Source organism: Mustela lutreola, chromosome 1, assembly GCF_030435805.1.
Source record: "Mustela lutreola isolate mMusLut2 chromosome 1, mMusLut2.pri, whole genome shotgun sequence".
Taxonomy (NCBI): domain Eukaryota; kingdom Metazoa; phylum Chordata; class Mammalia; order Carnivora; family Mustelidae; genus Mustela; species Mustela lutreola.
This window is the reverse complement of record NC_081290.1, coordinates 89424527-89447879: the sequence shown is the minus strand read 5'-3', so window position 1 is coordinate 89447879 and position 23353 is coordinate 89424527. Positions and strand designations below refer to the sequence as shown.

The 23353-nt window shown below is 38.6% G+C and overlaps 1 protein-coding gene across 2 annotated transcripts in view; it reads right to left on the bottom strand.

Moving 5' to 3' along the window:
• The window catches only part of TNIP3 (TNFAIP3 interacting protein 3), a 101179-nt gene that overhangs the window by 17575 nt on the left and 60251 nt on the right, over window positions 1-23353 (bottom strand). For both annotated transcript variants that reach the window (XM_059169341.1, XM_059169334.1), the window contains exons 4-9: window positions 17640-17726; window positions 14078-14158; window positions 12326-12391; window positions 10764-10895; window positions 8597-8725; window positions 2967-3086 (exon numbers count right to left, since the gene is read on the bottom strand). In XM_059169341.1, the coding sequence (XP_059025324.1) occupies window positions 2967-3086; window positions 8597-8725; window positions 10764-10895; window positions 12326-12391; window positions 14078-14158; window positions 17640-17726 (615 nt within the window). The remainder of the gene's footprint in view (window positions 1-2966; window positions 3087-8596; window positions 8726-10763; window positions 10896-12325; window positions 12392-14077; window positions 14159-17639; window positions 17727-23353) is intronic.

The window sequence follows — 23353 nt, the reverse complement described above, 5'->3', positions numbered from 1 at the left end:
AATGATTTCAGAAGAAATCATTGGGCTTGTCCAATCTGAGTAATTCCTATCCTCTTTTCATCATTATTTTTTCATGATGAGACTCCATCCTAATGGATCTGGCCATAATTTTATCTCTTGCTTTTTTTAGAATGGCAGTTCTCAACTTTTTCCTCCTTGAGTATGTGTCAGGAATTCAGAAGTAAAGTAACAACATGGATATTTTGAAAAAAATATTTCCCTTACCCATTATTCGCTGCATATTTCCTTATTGTGATAAGCATTCCCCTTGCCTAGTGTTAAGTATCTCTATTTTGGAGCAAGCCATCCATCCCCAACACAAAGCTTTGATGTAGGAATAGTGTTTGAAGTTCTAAAAGACAGTTTACTGGCAATAGCTGTTAAGTGAAGCCACTAAATATTGGCGTGCCAGTTTCCAAATATAAATAGTAAATTGAATATGCAATAGAAATTAAAGGCTCATGTATGTGAAAGAGCCAAGTATGATTGTTAAAAGGTATTCACAATTGGCCTCAGTAATTTTGGGGATATGTCAGTTTTTTAAAAGTAGCAATATTTTAGTGGAATGCTTTGCAAGAAATATTCCACATATTCCAGAAAATCAAACCAAAAGAAAAACAGGTTTGATCATTATTGTTTTTAACTGGCATAGTGTTAACTGATGGTTTGGAGACTAGCATGTGGAACTATAAAAATAAATGAAGCTTAGGGAATAAGGCAAAGGAATTTCTTTAAGACAATGAGTTAAATTACAACTTCCAAGGGAACCTAGTAGTTAGATTTTTGTCTATTAATACCAATGCACTCTGCACCTTCACCATGAATAATGCACCACGTTTTAACTAGAGGCTTATTAAAGTTGATAACAATAGAACAACATGTAATAGGCAAAAAAGGAAAAAATTAAACATGTTATACAGATCTAGATGCAGATATACACATTTAATTTTTAAGGTTTCAACCACCAGAAGCATTGCAAGGGAACTACACCCAGCTAAGCTGACATTTTGTTTTGGTTTGGGTTTGGGTTAAGATCTGAGGCTCAGTTCCAGACAGAGTCAAACTAATGCTCTGTAAACAATTACCAGAGGCATTTGAAATGGGAGAAGCTCGTCTAATCAGAACTGAACACTCTTTATCAAACACAACACTGATAGTGATGTCATCACTGCAGCCAGGTGGCCAAGATTCTAGCTCAGTTTCTTTGTGAATTGAAATCCTTTAGTGTATCACATGACACCTGATGATATAGTGATTGTGGGTGTCCAATTAAAAATGTGCACCGTTAAAATGTGTATGCATAAAGTTAGCAAAAAGTTAGCAAAAGCTAAGGAGATGGATTCTGGACCTCTTGGGGAGAATGAAAAAAAGGATACCTGTCATTGTCTGCATCCAATATGAGCTAAACCATTGCTGCAAATTCTATGCATGTGTAAGAGTGACTCTCTCGCATGTGGGATCCATTATATGAGAGCATCAAAGATGATTCAAGTGTCTGAACATAAGAAGTAGTTTTTTTCAGAGGAATCCTGGCTAGTGGCAATGGTACTTTAGGGGTTGAGAATTTGGCAGAGCTTTAATACTCCGAAAACTACCCTTATTCTCTTCATAGGTTTATTTTTAAACCATGTATTTGATCCTGAATGTAATGGGGCCGAATATTCAAATGGCTTAAAAGAAGAGAAAATGCAACTTTACGATCAAGTGCAAGATCTAGAATTTTCTAGATTTACAGATACGCTATTTCTTAGGAGTGATAACGATAAACAACAAGAACGCAGTTGCTTCATTCTTTCGCGTATTGCATCAAGAATCCTTGGAGTTGGCCTTGTTCAGAGCAGAACAGCCAACAAATCAGTTCCAGGGACATACTTCCCAGCCCTTTGTTCTATCACATCCTCTCCCCCACCGCTAATATATTACTGACAATGTGTGCTTCAGAGATAGGATTCCTATATGTATCCTATATTTACTGACATCGCCATGAACTGTTCCATGAACTTTATCTTCATTAGTTTATTTAACCTCTTACAGGAAAAGAGATATGATATGCATGGGTGGCCCCTCAGCTAAGCCAGCTCCAGCTGGCTGAACTAAATTTAGATCCAAATCAGTCAGGCAGTGCTCTGTGCCTATAGCCCATGTTGCTGATACATGTAGAAGCTAACACCTTTACTCTTCTGTCCACTTGGTCACGTGGGGTTGAGGCTGGGTGAGTGGGGAGGAAGAGGGCCTTGTGTGTCAATAAATTGCTAGGTGGTGCCATCCACATGTAGCTGTCGGTGCACAGAGCTGGCTCTTCAGTGCTTATGATCAGTGCAGAGTATTTAACACTGCTTGTGTTGTTCAAAGGCCTGGAGGCCAACAGCTCAGAATAACAGCCTGGCTGCAAGCATTTTCTGAAAAGGTCCACAATTTGCGGTGGTAGTGTTTTCAAAATAAATTGTGTCCACGTGAAACTCTCTAGACCAGTGCTAATAAAATCTCACCAAAAGGTTAATTAGGAAGCCCTTCTTTTAACTGTATAATCTTGGATAAACCATTTCACCCATTTGAAACTCAATTCCCCTCTTATGAAGTGTGAGTTGGGCTAGCTGATATATATTCTCTTATCAAGCTTTAAAATTAGATAATTCTAGGGGTGCCTGGGTGGCTCAGTGGGTTAAGGCCTCTGCCTTTGGCTCGGGTCATAATCCCAGGGTCCTGGGATCGAGTCCCTCATCAGGCTCTCTGCTCAGCAGGGAGCCTGCTTCCTCCTCTCTCTCTCTCTGCCTGCCTCTCTGCCTACTTGTGATCTCTGTCAAATAAATAAATAAAATCTTAAAAAAAAATTAGATAATTCTAATGAAAATAAATGTGAAGACTTTGGACATGTTTTGAATAGAAAGATTTCCAAAAATGTCCAAAGGAGCATGAACAATGGGCCCTGAGTTTTCTACATGATTGCGCCACTTTCAACTTCTCACCTGCTGTTTGAGAACTTCCATTTCTGTTCGCATCTCCTCATGCCTGTATTCCATTGCAGACTTGCCCAAACAGTCCTCCGAAAATGAAGAACACTCGATTTTCAAGGCATCTTGAAGAGTCTGTGTTATATAATAAGCATGCGGTTGAGCTAAGAGTTACCACATCTTATGAATTCCTCTATAATTGTTTCAATGATCTCAAATGACCCCTGCAAGACAGAACTCCATTTTTGATGCTACCTTTCCGACTGAATAACTTTTCTTCTTTCTCCTTTTTTAGCATACAATTTTTTTTTTCAGAATCTCTGTCTTTTCTCCATGACGATGCTTATGTTATTCAACTGTCATTTTTATTTAGAAGGGCTTTTGATATTGATGTTGGGCATCTCCCTGCCACCAAGCCAACCACGAAAAGAAAACTTCTATAACTTTCCTTCAGATTCTCTGCTTCAGTCAAACACATACTTTATCAATAATGCTCAAAGTTTAGAGAGCATCAGGATCACCTGGAGAGGTAGCAAACATGCCTATCTCTGGGCACTATCCCCGGAGTTCCTGAATCAGTAGATGTGGGGAGAGAGTCTGAGAATCTGCATTCCTCAAAGGCTGATGCTGCTGGTCCCAGATGACATCATGACTGATGTTGTGCTATCCAGCCCTGCCCCCGATAGGAGAGAGCGAGACCCACGGAAACATTAGCCCATGCAGATCTATATTCCTTAGATCTACTTTTTTGCTGCTCTTCTGCCCTGTCGTCCTCAGTATACCGTGCCCTGCCCTAGCCACAGTCATATTTATTCTCTAATAAAACATTCATTAGGGGCACCTGGGTGGCTCAGTAGGTTAAAGCCTTTGCCTTTGGCTCAGGTCATGATCTCAAGGTCCTGGGATCGAGCCCTGCATCGGGCTCTCTGCTCAGCAGGGAGCCTGCTTCCCAACCCCCAACCCCGCCTGCCTCTCTGCCTACTTGTGATTTCTCTCCCTCTGTCAAATGAATAAATAAAATCTTTAAAAAAAATTCATTAACCCACTGCAGGGTACAAAGAGTACTCTGCTTCCTTCCTTTCTTTCTTTCTTTCTTCTTCTTCTTCTTCTTCTTCTTTTTTTTTTTCCCTAGAGATAGCACAAAAGTATGCAAGATATGGGGCAGGGAGGGCAGATGAGAAGAAAGAGAGACTCTCAAACAGGTTCCATGCTCAGTGTGGAGCCCAACACAAGGCTTTATCTCATAACCCTGAGATCATGACCTGAGCTGAAACCAAGAGTTGGATGCTTAACTGATGGAACCACCCAAGTGCTCCATGATTTCTTGACACCCAGCCCAACTTAGTGGTTTCACTGGTGAGGAGGTGAAAGCAACAAGAGACACTTAGAATTGCCAACAAGATTACCTTCGTTATTCACTAGCCCATGATCTCTTACATTTACTATACTTCGTCAAATCATATAAAAGACATCACCTCTATTCTGAAGACCTCAGTTCACGACGAGTTCAATAAATAGCTGTGAAAACTGAGACACAACACGCCTCATCCTGGTGCGGTTTGGGAGCTCACATACAAAATGACTACTTGCTCATTATCAAATGAGTCCTTTATACAAACAGAAAAGTTTCACTTTCAGAGTTCCAAGATTTCAATTCCTCTAAACTGCTTTGGTAGCTTCAATGATGTGCGTTTGGTGATACTATTAGTAACTACTTTCCTGCATTACTGTACAATATGGTTATTAAGATAGGAAAAGAAAAGCAGTTACTATCTTAAATATGTGTAGACAGGCTAAGAATTTCCTAATGACCTCAGGGTCCTGGGATCGAGTCCCGCATCGGGCTCTCTGCTCAGCGGGGAGCCTGCTTCCCTCTCTCTCTCTGCCTGCCTCTCTGTCTACTGTGATCTCTCTCTGTCAAATAAATAAATAAAATCTTTAAAAAAAAAAAAAAGAATGTCTTTTAACCCTATGGGTACTGTCTAGCCTGATTGTAAGTACCATTTTTCAGGAAATTGTAAGAGAAATGAGAGGAACTTAAAAAAACAACAAATGTCATTTAATAATTTATGTTTTGTTAGAATTTGTTGCTAAGCTACAGAGTTTTAGGAAGTATCATATTATAATTTTTAAAAATGTGTTAATAGTAATGGTGAGAATCTAGGATGGAGTGAGCCAAATAAGACTTAAATCAAAAATGCTGATTTCATATCCTACCCCTATGAAAAGATTATTTTTGTGGGTCTTGTTTTATTTGAATTTCCTGGTCTACCTTTCATGCTATTCAGGCTCCTAGAAATTTTACAAATGAGTCATAAACGAAAGGTGAGTTTAATCAACATTTATTCCATCTTGGGGTTTTCCAACTTCCTTGAACAAACACCTGTAACCTACTCTAGGACAGTAATTTACTATCAGCACAGGCAAACTAAACAGATCTACCCATCTCATGACGGTGAGATGTTGGACAAATCAATTTTGCCCATGGGTGGCACTGGCTGACTAGCCTCAGGTAATTTCTCTCACTTTGGTTAAACATCTGGCTTCTCTTTAAGAACTCAAAGAAAACAATGCCCTTGGGTATTTCCTTCAAAGCAAATAAGTTGAATTGAGTACACACAGTTGTGTGAACTTCTGAAAACCATATGTTAATTACTAAACTGACATGCTACAAATTTCTGCTGAGTGAATGGGTCAGTAGGCGGTCTGCTTGTGCAAGGAGGTTGGGCCCCAAATTCCATGCTGTGTTGGATGGTATGCACAATCAGCTACCCAAATCAACATTTTGAGTAACGTCTATTTATTACAGTGGTAAGGAAAGAAGAGAAAAGGAAAGGAAAGGAGAGGAAAGAAAAGAAAAGAAAAGCCAAGTCAAATCTACGGTGTAAAAATGAATAGTAATATCTTATACATTTCATTAGACCCTAATACATGATTAAATGAGGGAAAAAACCTCATAGTTTATCATTGTATATCTATGTTTTTTTTAATGACACCTTATGGTATAGATGTGGCAGACAAAATGTTTTCTGGCTTGAAGTGCCCTTTTATTTTTATTTTTTTCCCACTAGTCATAAGTAATGCATTATGCCTGCTAAAGCAGGAAACTCAGAGCCAGATTTGGCTATTGAACGTATTATGTACTAGCTAAATTATTTATTTAATTCATCCATTCAATAAATATCTAAGAACATACTGTGAGCAAGGCCCTGTTGCTGGCAGTCAGACTATAGCCGTAAAAAACAAAACAAAACAAAACAAAAAACAGAAAAGCTTAGGCCACACTATGACTGTTATATTTGTGAGTCCTTGTCTTCAAAGAATACATATTAAAATTATGTTTTATAACTGCATTCTTATAAAGATGAATGTAATAATATTAATATGAAAACTTTTTTCAACCTGAAGTCCATTTTTTCTCCTGATTTTAAGGGAAATTAAACATATTAATAGGCCACTATAAGTATCATGAGCCCTAGTACTGTGCCTACTAGCCTGATAGAGAAGTCAGTTCAGCAAAACTCCTCCTTCATGGAGCTTACAGTTAAGATTGGGAGACAGGAAACAAATTTGATAATAGGAGACACTGAACATACATGAGATAGCAATAAATTACAAAGAAACATTAAAATAGGAAATATCAGATGTGGGGTATGTATTTTTAATTAAAATGGCCAGAAAAATCTTCTTAGTGAGAAGATGACATTTGTTTAAGGCCTGAATTTTACTCAAAGTAATTGTTCTTACTTTCTCAATTTTATTATAATCCTAAGGGTTAAAATTCTTTACTGACTTTTAAAACATTTCTGTTGACTATAGATACAGATACACAAAAATGAAGGGTACATGTAGACATGAGCAAAAAAGAGTTCTTGGCTGTTCTAATTTCTACAGCATTTATGTTCTTGTGCCAACACTTACACTTACAGAAATGAATTAGAGAACAGAAGAAAATCTATCAAACAATATATCACAAATGGGAAAGATTTCAAATATAATCTCAGTGTTCGTTCCTCTAATTCATCTGTGGAGGATTTCCAACAGAGAATAAAAGGGAAAATTCATTTGCCCTAAATTTTTATCTCTGAACATCGTTTTCCTCTCTTAGAGGATAGAGAAGTACATTGTTCAGGAAGTTAGTCACTACTTTCCCATCTTCTGATCAGTAACTGATCTCACAAGCAGATCGAGTATAGCAGCACATTTGTAAAGCATCCTGTCAACTGTACAGGCACAAACTTAACACTTGGGGGATCTTTAAAAGATCCTCTCAACATTAGTTAACCACAAGACGCACAGTCCAAAATACAGGCACTGGGTACATTTTCAATGACATTGGTCATTCCTATTTGCTTGAAAAAACCTTCCTAATAACAGAAGGCAACTTCTGTTATTTTGGTTAAGAAATATCTAACTTGAGGGGTGCCTGGGTGCCTGGGTGGCTGAGTCGGTTAAGTGTCTGTCTTCAGCTCAGGTAATGATCTCAGGGTCCTGGGATAGAGTCCCGCATCAGGCTTTCTGCTCAGCGGGGAGCCTGCTTCCTCCTCTCTCTCTGCCTCCCTCTGCTTACTTATAATCTCTGTCAAATAAATAAAATCTTTTAAAAAAATGAAATCGCTAACTTCAGAGATGAATATCTTGACTCAAACATGTACTAAAAGTATTCCCATGGTCCACACCTGATGTGGCTCTCTGAAAAATCAACAGCAAAGGATTTGTTTTCTTGAGCAAGTCAGCAATCCCTTTCCCAGGAAAATGAAGCTGTTAGCTCTCGAAGACACACAGACACACAAATGCACAAACTCTCCCTAGTCATCCTTTGGTAAGCAATTCACAGGTAGCCCCTTGAAATAGCTAAGTTGAAGCAAAGGCATTTAACCACTTGTGTTTTTCTAACAGACTTGCCCCTCCAGCCCCCGGCCCCCATCGGGACCCCACACCCCAATTAAAAGTGAGTTTTAGGGGGCGCCTGGGTGGCTTGGTGGTTTAAGCCTCAGCCTTTGGGTCGGGTCATGATCTCAGGATCCTGGGATTGAGCCCCGCCTCGTCGGGCTCTCTGCTCAGCGGGGAGCCTGCTTCCCCCTCTCTCTCTGCCTGCTTCTGACTACTTGTGATCTCTTTCTCTGTCAAATAAATAAATAAAATCTTAAAAAAAAAAAAGTGAGTTTTAGGCTTCTTATCAGGAAAGCCACCATCTCAGCCTTGGGTCTGGTATTTAGCATGATTCCATAGAGTCTGCATCACAGCCAGTTCCATAGTGATGATTTTAAAGAGCAGCCTGTTTCCTCAGGAAACTTTTGCGGTTGACCAAGAGGTATGCTATTGTTCACAAAACACACTCGCTTAATATGGTTCTTTGAACTAAAAAAAAAAAAAAAAGTTCTTTCTGTCTTCTAAAATTTCTCCTTGTTTCTCTTTTTCATGGCGATTCTTTGTAGGGACACTAATTCCTTAAAGCCTCCTTAGTCAAGTATGGCTGAAAGATGCAGACAGGAGTGACTGAGAAAATTACAGAGAAGTTCTGTGCAAGCTCCCAGGACTGGGAACAACACTGCAGCTCAGATTTTTTTGTGACTCTCAGGTAAGAATGTGCTCTTTATACAGGGACCTCTCCTTCCATCTCCCCAGCTTGTCCCAGTTAATACCTTATTGAGGCGTTTTATTTCACACTCATAATGTTCCTTCTTCTTGTTCACAAGAGCATTTTTTTCCTTCAAGAACTTATTTTCTTTCTTCAATTCGTGTAATTCTTCGCGTAGGCTCTCCTTTTCCTTCTGAAGTAAACAGAAAGAAAAAAAAATTGAAATCAATAAAATTCAGAGGACATAATATTGTAGGAATACTTCTGAAATACAACTGAAAGTCTGAAAATCTGCTAGATTTTCATTTAATTGATCCATTTAAGCAATATTCTTTGGGTGGAGGACAGGGTTTGGATTGAGAAAATCTTTCTTTATTACTCAGTGCTGTTAAGTTTTATGATGCTAAAAAAGCTCAAAATGCCCAATCCTCATTTTCAAGGGTCAAATGGGTCCACAGAATAAGCTAGTTCCCATGTACTATTACAAAATGATAGTTAAGCGACTTAGTGAAAGTAATTAAACTCCAAAAAAGATAAAAAAATCATTGCAACAAAAACACAAAATATCTCAAAACCCAATCCTGCCTGCATCATTCTGAAAAGGGGGAGAAGAGGATACAAATTCACGCCAATGAGAGCCTTCACTACAGATAATTATTCAGAGCACTGTATTATTGTGATTATTACTTTTAAAAGGTAGAGGTTTAAAAAAAAGACAAAAAAAGGTAGAGATCAATTAGTCCAACTGCCATCACTCCTCCGTGTTCCAGATAACCTTCAAGATGTCCTGTGGTTTAAACAACTGAAGTAAGGTTTGTTGCTTTGACACTAGCCAGCTCTGGATTCAGACAACATCTGTCTTCTAATTCTTAATTTGTATTTTAGATAGTAAACTTTTTCTGGAGTGAATTAGATTCTTAATGGCATTCAGATTTTAACCTAATAAAATAAATATTTCTTCTCAAGATGAGAAGATAGCTAATACACAGGTTAAAGTATGCTCTTTTAGTTATTAATATCTCCCAATATAATAATGAGATTTAAGATATCTATTTTAGGTTATTCTTTTTGTTTGTTTATTTGTTTTTAGTGAAAACCTTTCTATTTGCTTTAACTAGAATGAGCTCATATACGCTTAGAAAATGAATCAATCATTTTCTAACTTGGCATAATTTAGAAGAAAAGGACTTCACTAGAATATGGTTCCAACTGCATGAAGGAACAATTGTCACGATTCCCGGTTGGTCAGGGTCTAAATGGAAAAGGAAGGTATTGCTCCAGGACCAGAAGGACTTGCTAAACTTCGTTTTCTTCTCACTGAGACGGAGACACCCTTCCCCAAATAGGAAACCTACACCGAGGAATGTCTGCACTGATTATAGGCACTGCGTTAAGATTGGTGCATTTGTTAAAATACAGCCAATGCCTTACAGAATCAGTCACAAGACTTCACCTTAGAATATTTACAGTTCTTGTTTTTTGTGAACATACATTAAAAAATGAGAGTCCATTAGAACTTAAGGTTTTTCTCCCATTTTCTACAATATCCACTAGCCTCAAAACCAAGAGTATTTTAGGAGAAACTTTTCGCCTTCATGACCACCGCCTTGCACTCTGCAGGAATTAATGGAGAATTAGAATCTGGAGACGGGGTCCAACTCCCATTTTCCCAAGTACTGGGCTGGCAAGGTTGGCAAGTCACGCATCCTCTTCACATCTCAGCTCTTTTGTCTTTAAAATGCAAAAATAATATTTTCCTCAGGGATGAGAAGAGCTTGTTAAGTGAGATAATGAAGGTGAGGCCGCTTTTTAAAACGTCCTAAATTTTATGATAAAAGCCATGTTTATTTGTAAAACTCTGTAAGCTGAAAAGCAGCTGTACAAATACAAGGTACTGTCCTATTAGTATTAACACTAATAATAATATATGTGAGTAAAATCGAAAGAGCGAAATTCATCTTCTAGGCTGAAATGCGCTAGAAAGACAGCTCCAAATCTCAGATCAGTTCTCTCTGCCGGTAGATCTGTGCTCTACCGACACAGGACCGCAAGCCCATTTGGTCAACAAAGGAGGAAGCGAGCGGGGCCGGTCCCGGGTTCGGATTGCGGAGAACTGCCCGGCTCTGCGCCTCTGGGGACTCGCACAAGCCCCCCGCCCTCGCACACAGGTGTGGGGTCCGGCTACTCCCGGCCGCGGCGCGGGGGAGGTCCGCTCGGCGAGCCCCGCCCACCTCCTGGCGCTGCAGCCGCTCGCGGGTCAGCTCGAGCCGCCTGTCGCTCGCTCTCTGACTCTGTTGCCGCTCCTCCTCCTGCGCGCTGAGAAATCTTTCGGCGGCGTCCAGTTTCGTTTTCAGCTCCGCGACCTGAGGAAGTCGTTCACAGAGCGTCGCACAAACCGCTTCTGAAACCGCTTCTGAAACTCACACCCTCCTCCCCCCGCCCGGATTTATTCCCACCGAGGGCACTTGGGGACAGACACGCCCCCCTCCTGGGCGGGCCCCTAAGGGGAGAAGCTCTTCTCCCCCCCCTCCTCCTCCCCCACCCCTTCGCAGAGATCAGGACAAGTGCATCTAAAAAAAGGACTTCCTCTCCGGGGGGAAAAACAAACCCCTGCAACAGACTTCAGCCCCTTCCCTCTTTTCTCCAAACCACATCACTTCCGAGGGAATAAAGATTTGGACCTTAGACGGGGTGAGGGGACACTTCTGGGCCTGTCATTCTATTCCTTACTCTCAACATGGGCCCTTTCCTGACTAGAAAAGGGCGGCATGGAGGGATAGGGGGTAAGTGAATATGTCTACACCAGAGAAAAACAATGGCTTTTAACTCATCAGTCACGTGCAATGTTGGACCCCCTACGAAAGGCCGAATCAGCCCTCGGAGTGACGCCGGTCCAGTTGAGAAGCTTTAGGAAAGGGTGCTTCATCAAAGATGCCCGTTGTTAACCCCCGGTCTTCATAAACCTGCGTGCCATTCTTCCTGAGCAGCTTAGACATTTTCTCTGGGATCGTGTTCTTTAAAATCTGGGGACACAAAAGCTGTCCCAGACTGACTCTAATAAGGTGACCTGACCGTGGCCTCATGTCGTGGAACATAATCGTGCACTAACTAAATTTAATACTTATGCCTATCAAAATGGAGAAGAGCAATACTGCTATGTTACTCATCGTGGTCCGGTTTCTTAATTCTGAATTATTCAGGGAAATTTACTTTCTCCCTTTCCCTCTTTTTGAACGTGAAATAATTTAAAATGATAAGTTGATCCCTCCCAAAATTTCTCACCCAAACTAAAGATTCTTTGACAGAGAACATACTTTAGGGGGGAAAGGGAATGCACCACTTCCCCTCACACTTCCACTGTTACCGTTGTTTATTTCTCTATCTGTGGAAAGAGCTTATGCTATCTAATTAAAGAAGTCGAGAACTAGCCTTGCGAAAAACAGTATGAACCTTAAACCATCTGTCACCGCACCTATAACCTTCTGTGTTCATTCCTGCTACGATATTCTGTGAGCTATGATAAATGTGTGCATAAGAACTCTAGAGACACCTCGAGAGGCTATTTTTAGTACTTTGTTTTTTGTATTGCCTTGCGCAAGAGAATTCACTGATATCCTTCATTAATCTTCGGTACCAAGAGGCCAATAATACACTCAGCACCTTCCCCCCGCCCCCATCATTATTCAACAGTTGGCTGGTCACGAATCTCCTTCAGCTGAAATCAGTGAGAATCTTCATAGATTTGGTCCCAGTGCTTATTGATTTAAACAATACTAAACAGGGAGGTGTTTACCTTTCTTTCATATAGCTCCTTCATACTTCTGAATTGCTGATCCCATTGCTGGTTGACTTCCAGGAGCTGAAATTATTAAAATTTAGCTAATCAATATGGATTTTTGCCCATTTGGAAATTTGGCCAAAATAAAATCCCTTTTTTGGGGGTACTAAGATCTTGCAAGCCATGGGTGAAGACAGTATTCCTTTCACCAAGTACTGGTAGGGCTGCGATGACTTAAATGAGCACACTTTTCCTGTTTTCACAAGTGGCTCATGTATGAAAAACTATTAAGTCTTCTGTCTATCTTGACTTGTCAGCTGAACCACTTATTAGCAACTTTCCACTTTGCTTAGTTATTTGAATTTTCATCTTTGTTTAGCCCAATTAAAATCCAGGAAAAATATGTGAGAGCATTGATGGTTTTCTGTAAAATTTATTAATATATAAAGGGTCTTTTTTCAAACCTTTCCATATTACATTGATTATTACAATGAAATATTTCTTTTAGCTTTTAAAAAGCAGAATTTATGTTAACAAATTCCAATTTATATTAACTGATCACATGTGCTTGCAATATTGTGCTTTTTAAAATCAACACATGATTTGTAAAGTATACTCAGTGAATGGATAATATCACCTTTTTCAAAGTACAGATTTTCAAGGAATAATAGTTTTACTGTAAGACAATATTTAGAAATAATTTAGGCTGCAATTTGGAAGCTTTAAAATTATATGCTAGATAAAAGGAAGAAAAAACACTATGACCTGTGTTTTAGTTTTCTTGTAAGGGAAGTCTGTAATTTCCTACATTAAGAGAAATCCAACACTGTCAATATGGGACAGAGATCAAGAGGATAGTCACAATGACTAAAAAGAAGCAGATATTCTCCCAGTTATAAAACAAAATACCTAATCCTGACAGGCAATCACTAGGTAAATCTTATGCTGGAAATAGATATGGGTTTTTAGTATGGACTATATAATATTACTCTATAAGGATATTTGATCTGTTGGCATTTTAAGGATTAACATTTCTATGCTATGGTAACATTACTCTGCTATCGTTCAGTAATTTTCCAGAAGGGTTCAATATTTTATGTAGTATCAACAAGGAGTAGAGGGAACCACAGAGAAGACATGAAGCATATAACATGTCGAATTGTTTAGAAAAGTAATTTAAAAATTGACAACATACACAGGGTTAAAATTGTCATACTTTTCACTTCTCTGTCAAGAAGAATAAAGAGTTTCTAACATTCATTAAACTGAGAAAAACAGAACTCAAAATAACATCCATTACATCCCTAATGGCATTTTAGAAAGAAACATTTTTTTTTTTCATGATATTGCTCCTTAACCCCTATGTGGTTGGATGCCCAGCTCATAAAGTCATAGAACCTAAATCAATTACACTTAAAGCCTGTGACAGTTTGAGTCTCAAAGTGTGTCAGGTTGCAAGGCATAATGGCATAGTTAATAAGCTCACATAGTCCATGTGGATGAAACATTTAAGTTTTGAGAAAATTAAGATTATAATAATGGGATTTATGACTGTCATTTTTCACTCTTCTACACAAAAACTGAGAGAGTGAGTAAGAGAAATAAAAGTGATTAAGAAAAAAGCACTCGCTCTCAAAATAACATTTTTCAATATCCTAGAACTATTGTGATCCAATAACAAAAATAAAAGACTCTAGATATACCTTCTATTTTATTCTTAGCATTAAAGCATGTTACATGTTGCTTCAACTAATATTTCTAAATTACCTCTTTTCTCTGTTTTTCCAAACACCTTATCTTTTGTTCAAGAGAATTTGTCAAGTTCTTTCTGCTTGATGATTGATCATACTAAAAAAAAACAAAAAAAAAAAAAGAAAGAAAAGAAAAAAGAGTGAAACAAAATAGTCTACAACATAAGTTGGGGAAATGTTATCCTTCACAAACTCCATGCATTTGCCCAGCTCTCCTGTGGTGATTCATAAAAATATCTTATTCTAGAGGTACCATCCCTCACACCATAGTCCATCATAGAGACCTGTTTATATTATGTTTCAGGTTCCTTTATATGAAGTAATTGACAAAATAATTCTCTAATAAATTACAAATGTATCTATGTCAAAGTACAGATCCTAAGAAATTAGGATTTCATGAGTTTTTATTTCAACCCCTTTCCAAACAAAAATAATAATAATTCTTATAGAAATCAGGTAGGTTTCATGGACACATTTTGGATATTTATATTAAGTATATGTGCTGCTGAAGCGAGCACTGGATATTTATAGTAAGTAATACATATTTCTAAAAAGTCATTTCTGTAGATGTGTCCATATCTGAAGAGTAACCCCGGCAAAAGTCAGAGGAATGATAGAATCATCAAGAAAAAAAGACCAATACACATAACTAAAAGGCAGCAAACTGATTCTGAGACTATAATGAATTAGCTACCTCAGTGTCCATCATACAATTATGTTATAGAGAGGTTGCCATAGATTATCCGATATTTTGCAATTTTCACCAGCCTTTTGAATAAAGCCAATAGGTTATAAGTTGAGATACATAATAAATCATTGGCACAGCAAAAAAGTTAACCACCTTTCTTTTCAGCTCTCCCCCACCCACCTAGCACTGGGATATTTATTTAAAGAAAGAACAAAAGCTCTGGAAACTGTGTGCCATCTGTCTAAATGGACCACCAACAAAGTTCACTTAAGTGCTGTTTTCTCTATACTAACTCAATAGTCTTGTTACCATCTCATCTCCAAGTCATATAAACAATACAACGAATCTGGTGATGATGATAGTCCAAAGTCTGCTATTCAGTTTTAGGCTCAGTAGTTTTGGAAATTGATTACAGATATTCATGAACAATTAAATATTTTCAACATGTGTCAGCCTTTGCCAAAAATATTTATAGGACATGTTCTTTTACAATCATCATGGGACTTCCAGGATTTTTTTCATTAGACATGATTTACAAAACTTTTTCTATCTTTTCTCTACTTATCTGTATCTCACTCGATGTTTTAGGGCTAGATGATACTTTATATCTCTATAGATACTGTTCTTAGTTTTCTTAGCTTCTTTTTATTCAGACCCATGAACAATTAGGGCCACATTTAAAAAGAGATATTCTTCAGGGGGTCATTAAGTTTAGAATTACTATGCTTGCGTCTGACCTCAAGAAGCTGATTTGGCGGAGTTCCAAAAGGAACATCAAAATCCAGGTGACAATACATTGGTCTTATAACTGGGCTTTCCCTTTTTTAGGAAGTCTAGACTCTTTCCGCTTCAGAACAGACTATTAGGTACATTTGATTTGGAAAGTGCCGTGAGTAAACTGTATTTAGGGTATCCTAAACTCGGCAAAGCAGACAGTCAGTGAGACCAGATTCCAAACCAGTGGTGCTTAGTACAAGAACAGATAAAAGTCACTGTCAGGAGCTTGCTAAACATAGGGCATCATGAACACTGAAACAGAATTTCTGAAAAGGGAGTATAGCACTCCATTTCCTTCTTAATAAACTAGTTTTTAGAGAATTTTCAGGTTCACAGCAAAATCTAGTAGAAGGTAAAGAGATTTCCCATATGCTTGCTGCTCCCATACCTATGCACACATTATCAACAACTCCCACCAGAGCAGTGTTTTTCTTACAATTGACAAACTTCTACTGACACATCACCAAAATTCATAGGTTACATCAGGGTTCATTCTTGGTGTTACCCATTCTGTCAATGTGAACAAATGTATAATGATGTTACAGTATCATACAGAATAGTTTCACTGCCCTAAAAATCCTCTGTGCTCAGGCTACTTATCCCATTTCTATTTTTATTTATTTATTTTTTATTATTTTTTTAAAAAGATTTTATTTATTTATTTGAGAGAGACAGGGAGAGAGAGCATGAGTGAGGAGAAGGTCAGAGGGAGAAGCAGACTCCCCTGGAGCCGGCAGCCCGATGCGGGACTCGATCTCGGGACTCCGGGATCATGACCTGAGCCGAAGGCAGTTGTCCAACCAACTGAGCCACCCAGGCGTCCCTCCCATTTCTATTTTTAATAAATTTCAGAGGTTATAGTGATTCATACTAAAGTTCAAGTTTCTCCTGTTCCAGACTATGCCTGGAGGCATAGATCTGGGGTCCTCAAAAAATCTCCTCTCTATTTGTGATATAGACAAAAAAACAAACTTCCGCCACCAGCAAACATTTGTATGACCCAGGCTTCTGGGAATCCAGATTAAAAGTAATTATATAGTGTGTATTTTTTTGTCATATATAATTTTCTCTGCAAAGAAATTATAAAACATTTGGACTTTAGTTTTTATTTTATAAATAAGAGTTACTGAAAAACTAGATCCTAAATCTGTAAAAGAGAGACAGAAAGCACAGTAATAAGAATTTCTTACATGCCATAAATATATCACCAGAGGTTTCTCTGGAAATTAATCAACATGTTACCATGGTTCATATGTCTCAGGAATGTATTAAAACAAAGCAAAGTCAATCAAACACAAAATTTTGGGAGAAATTTCCATTTGTATTTGCTTTGCTTTCCAGTTACTTACGAAGGTATCTGATGTTTCAATAAATACAAAGATTTTCAGTCATTGCTTCTACTAAGGGCCCACTTACAAAGCAATTATTCCTTGTCTAGTGTAATCTGTGCTTAAAGTATCTGGGCATTTCTCTCTCATTTACCATAACACCCAAAAGAGCTTCTAAGATACTCAAATTCTGACACTGCTAAATTAAGTATCTAAATGTCTAAATCACTTGGTTTGATTCTACACTAGTAGTAAAGTTCTAAAGTTCTAAAAGTTCTTCTAAAAAACTAGTTCTAAAAAGTTCTAAAGAACTAAAAAGAACCAAAGTTCTAAAAAGTTCTAAAAAGAACTTTAAGAGAGCACTTTCACTCATTCATTCATGTAGTAAGTCTCTGTTAGAGTAACCAGTAACCCAACAAAATTATGGTATTAATTGTACATACATACTCTTTTATTTCCAACTACACGAATATTGTTTTTTTAAATTTTACATTGAACCAAGTTTCTCTAAAGCAAGGGTAAAATATGGAGCCCCCAGGAGACCACTGAAAGGACTTTGTAAACCAGTACAAGAAGAAATGTAGCTCAGAGGGACCAAAGGAAATACTAGGATCACCCAGATACTTTTCCTTTGTTAAATAACATTGATTAAAAATATGTAGCAGATAGTACCTAAAGAAAACAAACTAGCCATTTCTACTCTTATTCATCCTTGGCTCATGAACCATAGGAAATGCAGTTGATGCTAGAGATGGACAACTCATCCCCTAGAAATGTGTTCTTACCTCTGCATGCTCCATAGAACCTTCTGCAGCACTCATTCTAGTTGTTCCCTGTGCAAGATGTGCCGTGGAAGCTGTTTTTCCTGAGGTCTTGGAAGACAGAGAGATAAAGAGAAAGAAAATGTTTCCTGTGTATTTTTTAAAGTGAGACCAAATATGTACAATTTTAAAAAGACTACAAAGTTAACTCATGACAGAAAATAACAGTCATAGTTTTCATTAAAAATGAAGAGAAGTGAATCTGTATACGATTTACGCAGAATAAGGTCATCGGCACAGCATCTGTGATTTTAACTTTTCTTCTCTTCTAGATAGGGATTTCCCAGGATGTCTCAAGGAGGCAGGCTGTGACTAAGACAGGCCTATTAGCCTTGCCTATGGTAAGTAAATTGTCATTCTTCCTTTACCGGCAGTTTCTCCCACTGGAGGAGGAAGTTACCACAGAAAGCCTGGGCAAACCAAGTCTTGCCTCAGTAGCCAAACTTCTATAACTTCATTGTATTTCCCAGAGAATTAGGTAACTGTTGACTTTTTGACAACTCTGTTACTTGCTTCCCTTAAGGCGAGATTTTCTGGCAATGCCTTCTAACTGTGCACTGAGCCATGTTGTACTTAATGAGTCATTCACAATTCTGTAAGTGCTACTAATTCCTATGGAACTAAAAGCGAAAATCCATTACAACAAAACCTGGCTATTGTTTGCAAAGCTTATCTTTTATATTGGCAGAAAGCTTAAACTCGGTTCTCAAGTTTAAGACTATCTTTTCCATAGATCAAGTCCAGATTTTCTCCATGATTCATTTGCAGTTCAATGTTTTGTTTTGTTTTTGTTGTTGTTGTCATTTTATCACTAATATCTTAGTGTTAACTAGTTGACGTATCCTTTTACTGGACATTGAGGTCATGGAATCCTGGGTCATGGAGATAAAAGCGTGAAAAGATGGATGCTTGGAGCTACACAAATGTGTCATGGTAGAGCAGAAGACCTCATTCTGGGCTTGGAGGAGAGGGAGCAAAAAACCAGCCAAGAATATAGAAAGCAAAAGAAAGAATTTATAGTCAATCACTTAATTTACATTTTCATTTACACCTTCCTATGGGATGGGCTCTTATATGTGGGGTAAATCCTAAAACTCCCGAAATTCAAACTCTTTAAAAGAGAATAGTGGGTGCCCCAAATTCGGCTGTCCTTTTTCTCTTTCATATCTTCCATCACTTCCCAGCTCTTCCTGTGCTCCAGCCATCCTGAATCCCCTTCATTTCCTGAAATAAGCCATATGTCTAATACATGTCGCTTTCTCTACCCCGAACATTCCCTCCTCTGGGCCCACTCCAACTAATTGACCTGGAAAACCTGGCTAATGCTTCTCTTGCCCATGATATTATTTGACCTCCTTTTACCAACCAAGCAGAACCCTTACTTAGTATTTAAAATAGTTTATTTGCATGGTTGCATGGTTGCTTCACCGTGACAGCACCGTGACACACAGCATGTGTTCAACACATTCTGCTGAATGAATTAATTGATGTATATCTACATGCCAAATTTATAGATTTTTTGCTGTCTGTATGTATATGTACATGGTTTTGTTTTCTCCTGGTTTCTTGGTCTGTCCTAGGTGTGCACTCTAGTGAAATAGAGTGATGTTTCCTTAAGGCAATATCCAAAAATGCAGGTGGGAATCAAATTGTTCAGATTTCACATATGATCTGATTTTAAGGGATATAAGCAGAGATTCCCTGGAGACTGACACTTCATTAACACTAAAACCTGCTCATCAAAAATGAAGAAAACAAACTGTAATGTGAAAATATTTTTTCCCAATCCTCCTCCCCTATAATAGTTATACGCATATTGTTCAAGGTTCACTTCAGCCTCATCTGTGTACTTGGTAATAATAAAACCAGGGGATATGCTAACATTAGCCTAGAGGGGTGGTTGGAAAGGACATTTCTTGCCAGAAAGTACCGTCCTTGGCCTTGGTGGCTTTTGGGTCTCCTTTGTATAGTTCTCCCAATGCACACTCATCGTTATAGCACAACATGGCATGATGGCTCTATGGAGTGGAAGTCCTCTACCTTTGCATTTTTCATCACAATTCCTTTGCCTCTTCTGCTATGCAGTTTAACAGCAAACGGATTTTCAGTTAGCTCCAGAGAACAGTGTGGTAACTTATGAATTAACAACGGCTCTTCCGGAGAGCCCCCAGTTTGGTTTGAGAAAAAAGGAACTTGCACTATGCCAGCCTGAGAAATAAGCTAGATATATTCTGTTACACATGCCCTCCTTACCTCACCTCCAGCCTTCTTACATGCACTGTGTCAGAGTCTGGCTTGTGGACAGACTTTGTTTCCTGACAAGTCCTACTGGCTGCAATAACCCTCAGAGGAAAAGACATGTCATTCCATGTTTCTAAGTGGAATCTGAAGAGTCCTCATTTCTCAAGTGACTAAAATATTACATAGAGGAAAATAATGAACAAAAAGAGATATGGTGAAGAAAGGACCAAGGAACCACCAGTCACTGGTTTGCAACTCTTATGTGAGTTGATGATAATTCTCTCAAAACTATTCTAAGAGAGATCATCACATTTCTATAAATGCTTGGAGGCATTTTTTGTCAGGTAAAATAAACATTTTTTTTTTAAATTATCCTTTTAGAATGAAGGTTGAAACCCTATTTTGCTTCCTGAACCTGTTGGCACAAATTTTTAAGTGAGTGTACTATCCAGGAAGGACTGAGAGCATCAACAGGGAATGCAAAGGTCTGACTGGAGTCAGCTCATTTGCACCCATAACTTGGCTTTACCATTCACCACTTGTGATTTTGGGCATGATCCTTAAGGCCTCTGAGGCTCAACTTCCACTTGTTGCTTTTTTAAAAAAAATTTTAAAAAAGATTTTATATATTTGTTAGAGAGTGAAATAGAAAGAGACAAAGGGCACAAGTAGGCTCCCCACTGAGCAAGGACCCTGATGTGCGACTCAATCCCAGGACCCCAGGATCATGACCTGAGCCGAAGGCAAATGTTTAACAGACTGAGCCATCCAGGCATCCCTCAACTTCCTCATTTGTAAAATGACAATTGTAATAGTGTCCTCCTCTTTGGGGCACAATTGTGTCCTCCTTGCTATCTTTGGTAAAACATACAAAAGTTTAGATATCAATAATATCTATTTATCATTATTATTAATCAAACAATTAATTAAATAATTAATTAATGGTCGATCAATAATTAATATTGATTATTAATTAATATTTAGATATTAATTATAATATCTTAAAGACTGGGATATCAATTTGTTGTACAAATAATATGAGAAAAAGAAGGGCTATCTATCATTTAGATTTCACTTGACTCTGAGTGGATGCCAAAGGGAAATAAGCAAAGGTCCTTGCTTCTAATGAAATTAATGTATATACACACATGTGTGTGTGCGCACACACCTGTCTGTGAGAATTCAGAGGAAAGAGAGCTCATTCTCAGCCTTAATTATTATGGAAGGAGCTTCAGTTTCAGCTGGGCCTTGAAGGGTGGGTAGGATTTTGATAGGTGGTGGAAGCTGAGGTACACTGCTATAATGTGTGCAACATAAATAGAATGGAGGTGGACAGACCCAAGTATGAAGGATTCTAACAAGCCCAATATAACCCAAGTAGAGCTCATCTAACATTGATTTGGATCAAATTGTGAAAGGCTTTACACTTCATAGCCAAAAATTCTGACTTTATTGCATAGGCCATAAGGGGCCACTGAAGACCCTTGAGAAAAGGAATTTTACATGATCAAAATATCTTTTTCATAAAAAGAAACCTGGATATACACATTATGTACCACAACTGCAATACCTCCTTATAGATATAATGAAAAATAATATTTGAAATATTCAACAATTTAACCATCACTTTGTATAGGGCACACAGAATGAAGCAGCCTCACTCCAGTATTAATCATGCACTTGTCATCTCTATTTGGATGCATCTCTTTCTCCACTGGGTATAAAACCCATTTCCTGGTCTTCCACATAAAACTTGTCTTCCCCATCACATTCAATGGCACCTTTCATGCTCCATGTTATAAATCTTAGAGTTGACATATTTGATTCCTCTTTCCCTCCCAACCTGTATCCAATTTATCAGAACATTCTGTAGACATTTTGAAAGTATACCAGAAAGGAGAGCCCTTCATGGGCCCAAGAGCCTACAGGCTTCCCAGTTCAACGACAGCAGCAAAGGTGAAGTAAACGTACCTTTTTGGTAACTTTTTCAAAATGGGAATTTTAGTGTTTGTGTCCTGACTTTATTCACGTACACAATTTCAGAGAACGTCCAGTCGTGGCTGAAATCTGTCTCTGTGTCATATCCTGCTTCCACATTTACTAGTTATGTGAACTTGGGCAAGGTGCTTAGCAGCTCTGAAGAGATCAAGTCATGCTCATCCCGTAGATGCAATAACCTAATAGCCTCTGTTCTTCTCCTCTTGCACCTCCTCCCCGTCTATTATCAATATAGGAGCTATTGTGAATCTTTAAAAATATGTCATTTCATGACACCTCTCTGCACAGAACACTCAGAGTGAAAGTAGAACTCCACAGAGGGGTCCACAAGGCGTCACCTCCACTTCTCTGACTTCTCACTGTTCTTCCTTCTGCTCGCTCTGCCCTGTGTCCTGTCCTCACTGCTGCTCCATGAACCTGGCAGGCACATTCCTTGTTCTCCCCGCCAAGAACTACCTTTCCCCTAATATCCACTGGGTTCACCCCCTCGCCTTCAACAGGTGATTGCTTAAATGTCCGCTGTTTCTTGAATTCCTACTTGACCTCCTGATTTAAAGTTGCCCTCCTTCCCAGCACTTTCTATCTATCTACCTTCCCTGCTGTTTTTTTCCATACCGCTATGTATAATGCAATATAGATTTTTCTTCTTTGTGGCTTCCCACCATTAGAATGTAAACTTCATGATAATAATTTTTGTCTGTTGTGTTCATTCCATGTTTCTCAAATCTAAGATCATGTCAATTATTTTAGTGCCTACTCGAGGACACGTAATGCTCAGACACCCATAGTCTCCTTGCTACCCAAAATTAAATCAAGAATGTTCCTGAATCAGCTATCTTCAGAAGAGATTATAAAAGATCTAAGGATCAAAACCTTCAACTTCTTAGCCTCCAAACTAGGAAACCACCTCTCCTTCAGACCCCAAATTTGGGTTTGGACTAGGAGAGTCAGGTGAGGGAGGTGCCCCAAATTCCATAACATCATGGGGGATGGGGTTTGGTTTTGTCCTTCCAGCTTCTGACTCTGAAGCAATTCTTTCAGGCAGTTTAGACTTGCTTGAAGTCTGTTCTCTCTATATACTTTTAGTGTTTGGTGCATATCAGATACATCCTAGGGCAAAGTGGTTTCTGCTGGTTAGTCTGCAGTCTTTATGCAACTGCAGACTCTATGCGACTTCCACATCTGAACGTTTCTCAGCACAGCACAGAGTAGCCAGCAATCTGAGACAGCTGGACCATCAGCCCTCCCTGTGAAGGCAGCCCTGGTTCTTTACAGCCATTAGTTATTTCCTCCTTGGTGATGCCAAGGTGCTTTGTGAGGTATCAACTCCAGCATTTACAGTAAAATAGTCATTAATTTTATGTACCTTTCCCTTCTGAGAGGCTGGAAGCTTCTTAAAGGTAGGGTCAATATTTATCACTTGAACGTTGGGTACTAAC